This window comes from Phaseolus vulgaris, chromosome 4 (assembly GCF_000499845.2).
Source record: "Phaseolus vulgaris cultivar G19833 chromosome 4, P. vulgaris v2.0, whole genome shotgun sequence".
NCBI lineage: Eukaryota > Viridiplantae > Streptophyta > Magnoliopsida > Fabales > Fabaceae > Phaseolus > Phaseolus vulgaris.
In genome coordinates, this window is record NC_023756.2 from 47,237,970 (window position 1) to 47,245,116 (window position 7,147).

Here is a 7,147-nt window from a genome sequence, read left to right on the forward strand (position 1 = left end):
TTCTAAAAGTAATCCATGTAACACTCTAAAAGTAGTAAGGTGATTATGAACCAAAGAAAAAAAAACAAGGTAATTATGGCCATAATTCAATAGGACCCTGATTTAGAAATTTGGGTATGTCCTAATACTTTTAATATTTTTGGTTAACTATGTAGGGTCCCATTTTCTGCACACTGCTGTTTTACTATATAGTATATTTGACTTCTGTAGTTTTGCAAAAACATACTATATTCCCTTTTGGTACTTCATATCTGATTAACATCTATGATCTGAAGTACCACTTAACCACTAATCTCTCTCTTTAACACACATGCTTTTGCAGGCAAGAATGAAAATGCACTCACCCACACACTTAGAAACAGACACAACACAATTGAGTACACACATTCATGATTGATGATTGTGGGTGTGTTATGATTGATTAAGTGTGTTCATAAACATGTTCAAATGGCATTGAACAGTAATCTTACAAATTTGTTCAATCATGTAAAGTTTGTTAGAATGTGAGGAATAGAGATTGAAATGGTTGAATTAAAAAGAGGGTAAAGCAGAGGCATGAGTGGGAATCAAAGAGGTCATTTTCTGTGTAGCCCTTAAAGAATGATGTATCTACTAACTAGGAAGGTAAAACTTAACTTCACACTGATTCATTATCATTGCTTCCTCTCATTCACTTCAACCACTAAATTCAACTCCACTCTCACTCTGCATTTCAACTTTTCTTATCTTTCATATCCAAACTTATTATTCAATCAACTTCATTCCCCATTTTATCATTTTTAATAAATTTTAACCCATACTAAATAGAGTATAATGTTTGTGCAAAATAGTTTCACCTACCATTTAGTTACAACTCATCATTGATATGACTTTAATATTATTCACATAAAAGTCAACAAAATAGGTTGTGATTAACTGGTAACTTTTCTTTCTTTAATAAATAATATTGTAAATAATGTTGATAAAACATATTACAGAGTATAAAGCACCGTACTTTAAATTTAACTCAATCTATAAAACATGACTTATTTTTAATTATATCATTTTTAATAAATTTTAACCAATAATAAATACAGTATAATGTTTGTGCAAAATAATTTTTTACTTTATGACACTAATATTATTCACATAAAAGTCAATTTTAGCTATGTAATTTTTTGTCTGGTAAATAATACTAAAATAGAGTGTATTAAGCTATGAAACTTAGATATGTCTATTAAATGGTGCATCCATGTTGGACACACGTATTAGACTCCAACACTTGTACACGTATTGGTAAAGTATTTAATTCAAAAAATATTTGTTAGATTTCTCACAATTTTAGCAAAGTTCTAACATAATTTTAAACCGGAAAAATACATTAATTTTCTAAAAACTCAAATTTATTGTATAAATTTTTATTATAATTGTAAAAATAAGGAATAAATCATTTTGAACCAGCCATGAGAAACATTTTTTGTTACAACAAAAATTGAAATATACTTGTGCACATAAATATTTATTGTCAATCTATATAATTCATAATTATATAATATATAGATTTGTGTTTCCGTATCCTACATTTTAGATATTATACGTATCTTCGTGTTTGTGTTTATGTCATATTAGTATTCGTGACCGTGTCTATGTTACATAGGTATTAAGAAGTGAACTTTAAATCTAATCCAACCTTACAAAATCATCTCATAAGGTGAAGAAGTTTGCACCTTACTTATATACTATGAAATGTTTTTATCTCTGATAATGCCTTCACATAATATTGCATATAAAAGTTTAAAGTTAAAGCAAATTATAACACTTAAAATATTTTTAAGTTTATTACATCAGAAATTGATATCTTGATATCTCGTTTATAATATTGTAATTAATAATTATATATTCTGATGAGTTTTGGTATAGTAACAATCAAACATGGATGTTATCCATAAGTTTCATTTATGATTTTAATTTCTAACATGGAACTATAGATTTTTGTTCATATATGTTTTAATTACCCAATTTTTAATTACTATAATAATAATTATTCCAAAAATTGAATCAAAGATGGCCCATTTTTTCAGGGACCATAAATATCATCAACCCAAGATTTTATTATCAGTTTTAATACCTTCCACTCAAATTGCTTATTGCGATATCACTAAGATGTACAATGCTATTCAACTTATTATTTATTATATTTACAAAACTGAGATATAAAATTAAAATATGTTAATAAACAAAATTTTAAATTGAGTAAATATTATTCAAGCACTTTACATTAAAACATATAAATACATTATTTTGATGAAAAAATAGTTTTAATATTAAAGGAGTGTTATAATATATTCACAAATAAATTTAAATCACAGTGCTAATTAAAATATTAAAAATTAATTTCTTATTATTCAAAATATTTTTTTAAATATTTGAATCATAATGCTAATTTTAAAAAACTTGTGTAATTTATTTATACGTTTTAACAAAGTAACTATATAAATAAAGAAAATAGTTAACTTTGTTTTAATATTAATCTATATTATTATACCATAATTTTTTATTTGATATACTATCGTATATGTATTTATAATTATAACTACTATGACACATAAATTTAAATTGTAGTATAGAAATTAATTATAATTTAAAAACTTTTATAATCTTTTTGTAATATAAAAATTAGATGTAAACAATATATTTGTTTATAATTTTCATAATTTGTAAGAAAATATAAACCAAAAGTCAATTTTTACAGAAGTATATGTAATTTTAATAAAAAAAGTATCATTTAAACACAATTTAAATTATATCCTATAATTATTTAATTTGTTATTTTGTATGCATCATCACTAAGACTTACTATGTTCTTCTTGTATTATATTTATTTATACTCTATTGTATCATATTGACCTAATGAACCTTTAAGATGATTATTATAATAATCAACAAGTTTATCCTTTATAATAGTTTAGTTTTTACTTATAATAATATATTTAGGCGAGATTTTAATAATCACTAATTTTTAACACACTTATATAATTTTTAAGATCATTATTATTAAAATCAACACTTGTTATCTATAATAGTTTCTTACATGTAAAGTAGTTTTATGCTTTGAATGCATCTTTCACTGCATTCATCAATATACAATATTGTGGGAAAAAGGCACTTTTTCATGTGGCAAGGTCAAAGTAAATATGATATTTGACATGATACAATTCTGAAACATGCAATGTGGACATTGGAGGAGGAGAAACTGCTGTTATTGCCAAAATCATTGAAACTATGTGTGCTGTTATTGCCAAAATCATTGAAACTCTATGTGCTGTTATTGCCAAAATCATTGAAACTGCTGTTATTGCCAAAGTCTTATTCTATCATCTACAACAAATGGACTTGCATGATACATTCTCTAACTGTGGCAACTTCAACAAAGAATATCACTTCCTCCCCTCAAATTTTGATCTCCAACTCCTTCTTAAAGTCAATATTATCTACAAAAACCTGTACATTAGAGGGGATAAAAATTAGTCACAAATGTTTCATTATAAGAAATAATGGACTAATATACTTTTGTTAGTTCATTATCTATCTCATATTAATGGTATTAGTTAGGATGAGCGACTAAAAGACTGTTTTGGTCACTTCAAAGATTCAATTCAATGTTAAAACTTTTTAAACTTGAGACTAAACTAAAACCAACATATAACTAGCAATCAAAGGTGAAATAAATAGAGAAGAAAAAAAATGTGCACAGAACCATACAGTTTTCCAACCATCAGGATCCACACATGCTGTGATCTTTATCTTTGTGTCAAGTATTGGTCCTGGTTCCCGAATAATCTTCCCACCAGCAAGTTTAATTGCTTCTGCAGTTTTGTACACATCATCTGTAACAATTGCAATCTGTGAACATAAAGAAACTGTTAACAAAGGTAGTAATAATTTCAATGTCATATGAAAACTCAGTCATTTCTTTACATTAGAAAACAAAAGGCAAAATTGGAATGATGAATAATACTTAACAGATTCAAATGATATTATAAAAAATGAAAATACGAGCAACTTTGGCTTACCTGAGCATAAGCATCTCCTTTATCATATTCTGTGATTCCATAGTTGTAAGTCAACTCCAGTACAGCACTTTTTTCCTCTGGACCATATCCCACTATTGCTGTTGTGTTCTACTACCGAAAACAAAAACAGAAAAAGAAAAACCATAAACTATCATGGATGAAGCAAAAGCAAATCACATGCCCATGTATCAAAAGTCATGGAAACATTTTTTAGGCCAACAAATCAAACAAGATTGAACCAAATGGATGATGCATGTATTTCAAAAGAAACATAAATCCGAGCACTTAGTTAAAAGATGTAGAATCTTTCCCAAAAAATGACCATATGGCTGCATGTCCATGGATGATGGTTCTTAATGCTGGTGTGTGTCTTCTAGACAGTTGTAAGACGGTTTGCTAACCTAGTTAATTTTAAGGACGTTTCAGTGACATCTCAAACCCAGTAAACACAAATGAATTGTACGGGAGACAGAAATAATAAAAAGAATGATCATGGTATTCTTGTTTTTTCTTTAAAACATTGATGGAAACCTATGGAATCATAAAGAAAAAAGATGTTATATACAACTTCTATGCTCTGGCACAAGCTCTTCAACAACCCTCTGATAGCCCTAGGAGAAAAGGGGAAAAGATAACCTAACAATCTTATTTATATCAAGTTGATAGCTGCACACTCAGATAAATGATTTCACATGATAAAATATAAAAACAGTCATTTGGTAGGGCACACACTTCCATTCTAAACAAGTTGATTGAGCATAGTGCTGAACTGAACATAATTTTACACACCATCAAACAATAGGCAACAAGTACAGCATACTTTATTAGAATTAGGTTTGAAAAAAACACATCAAAATGTGATAGTTCATACAGTTATATCACAGTGTTACTTTTAACTTTTCGTGGTACAACCCCAGAAAGAGATCATTGCACCTTACAGAATAGACCAGAAAGGGATCCTGTCCCTCTTGCCCTCAAGCTTAAGGTTTCCAGTCAGATAAAATGGTATCAGAAACAAAGGCAGCAGAGTCCCCACAATCGGATATAAACAGTGAATTCTTGTTTATCTTTTAAAGTTTTAGTTTAAAGTGATGAGCATATACTAGATTCATTAAAATTCTCAATTCCAAATATCTGTAACAGAATGAATATGAAGGGCACCTGGGATTCTGGATCATCTTGTGTTCGAAGTAGCTCCATGCCAAAAGCCTAAGCAGGAAGTAATCACAAACGAATAAATGTTTTGTATAGAAAATAATAACATCCAACATAAAATTGCATTGACCTTTACCTTCTGATAAAATTTGATGGAACGGTCAAGATCACCAACTCGAAGCATTACTTTGTACAAAGGCTCCGGAGAGGGAGCCCTTTCCAAAAGTTCAAATTGATAACCATCAGGATCTTCAATATATGCAATTACTGAGTTGCTTCCCTTGACAAGCATAGGCTCTCTGGTAATTTTGCCACCCTTAGCTCTGACAAGTTCCACTATTCTTGAAATCTAATAAATAAATTATAAAGACAAGAAAATTTCATATCATACATTAGACAGAAAGAACATGGAAATCCCAAGTAATAACCACAACTGCATCTCCATTCCCACAATAATAACAATAAAATGATTCATTTGGAATAGTTCACAAAATATTGTTTTGTATTAGTGAAGAATGTTTACAAATCATAGCATCAAGTTTGGCAAACTCACATCATCAAAAGCAAGACCAAAATGACCAAATCCATCTCCAATGTCATACTTGTCAATCCCATAATCTGGAACATTGTTAAAGGAAAACCAACATTAACAGAAGGGTTTCCACTTCTGAAGAATGTAAAACAAATTTCAGAAAATACATAGTTCTGCAATTATCAGGAATGTCAACAGTTCTTACTGTATGTCAGTTCAACAGCAAAGTGAGCATCCTCAGGCCCATATCCAAGAAAGGCATTAGTATGTCTCTGCTCTGGCATGTCACGCTTTCTGAGCAACTTCATTCCGAGACACTCTTTATAAAATCTGAAATCACAACAAGAAGTTTATTTCTCCAATAAGAATGATTAATGTAGTATATAGAATCTATAGATTGTTAGTTTCTAACTATTTAATCTTGAACATACTTTATGGTCTTGTCTAAGTCCCCAACACGATACACAGCATGAAGCATTCTTCTCTTGTCATGTTTGACCCAATCCAGTGCATTTTCCTGTGCAGCAGCTGAGGACGTGTTCATAGATGCCTTCGTTGTCATGCAGTCATCATCATGTCTCAAAAACTTAGAGGCTTTCAAGCCAAAATTATGTAACCGTCTAATACCTGCATAAAACAACACAACAACAATCTCAGTTGATAAAAATCACAGACACACACCCTCAACATGCAAGAGTGTCAATCCTGGTTAAAAACATGTGTCAAGAACATGCAAATGCAGCATTAATACAAACAAGCATGATTTAATAATAAAAATGGGGAAAAAATAAATCCCTTTTAAATTGGGTATCAAATCTAGGATTGATCAAATGGGGGATGAAAAAGATGGCATCTTTGGGGACTATTTGCAAAAGGGTGAAAGACACAAAGAGATATGATTCTAGCTTACCGCTACCAAGATGAAAAAGAGAGAGTTTTTGAGAAGGGTTGCAAGAAGAGAGGGAGGGTAACATGAAGGAAGAAAGAGAGGGACGAATTGTAGAAGCCATGGCAAAGGAACAGAGTGAAGTTGTGAATGTTGGAAAAAAATAATATTAGGCCAATGAAAAAGGCTTTATTGTTTATAATAAGGAAAATGTTTCATCACACCTCAAATTCTAGAGAGAAATAAAAGTTGTATTAAAGGCATAAATTCATACTCGTGGTATATTATATGTAACACAGAAACATATAAAACATAAAATACGGATATTTATATATATATATATATATTAATATTATATAAGTATGAAGATAAATTTATGTGTATAAATATGTTTTAGATTTTTTTTTAGAAGGAAAATATTTTTTATGATTGGTTTGAATTATAATAAAAAATTATATAATAAGTTTGAGTTTTTAGAGAATTAATGTATTTATTTTAAATTATATTAAAATTGTGTTAAAA

General features: G+C 29.0%; 1 protein-coding gene across 1 annotated transcript; it reads right to left on the bottom strand.

The window, feature by feature from the left end:
* Positions 1 to 3,012: 3,012 nt before the first annotated feature.
* LOC137838113 (probable lactoylglutathione lyase, chloroplastic) lies at positions 3,013 to 6,852 on the bottom strand. Its single transcript, XM_068647345.1, has 9 exons — positions 6,650 to 6,852; positions 6,171 to 6,366; positions 5,945 to 6,069; positions 5,761 to 5,825; positions 5,344 to 5,556; positions 5,214 to 5,261; positions 4,053 to 4,160; positions 3,742 to 3,882; positions 3,013 to 3,480 (listed from the first exon to the last, which is right to left on the bottom strand). The coding sequence occupies exons 1-9, from the start codon at positions 6,747 to 6,749 to the stop codon at positions 3,430 to 3,432; spliced, it is 1,047 nt and encodes a 348-aa protein (XP_068503446.1). The 5' UTR covers positions 6,750 to 6,852; the 3' UTR covers positions 3,013 to 3,429.
* Between the last annotated feature and the right edge of the window lie 295 nt (positions 6,853 to 7,147).

What these genes read in the sequence shown, in the direction of transcription:
- LOC137838113 (XM_068647345.1), bottom strand. Translation starts at nt 6,749, where the DNA reads ATGGCTTCTACAATTCGTCCCTCTCTTTCTTCCTTCATGTTACCCTCC. An exon ending in TCTTTTTCATCTTGGTAGCG is followed by an intron (nt 6,367 to 6,649) that starts GTAAGCTAGAAT and finishes TGTTTTATGCAG; the next exon opens with GTATTAGACGGTTACATAAT. An exon ending in AAGATGATCCAGAATCCCAG is followed by an intron (nt 4,161 to 5,213) that starts GTGCCCTTCATA and finishes TTTCGGTAGTAG; the next exon opens with AACACAACAGCAATAGTGGG.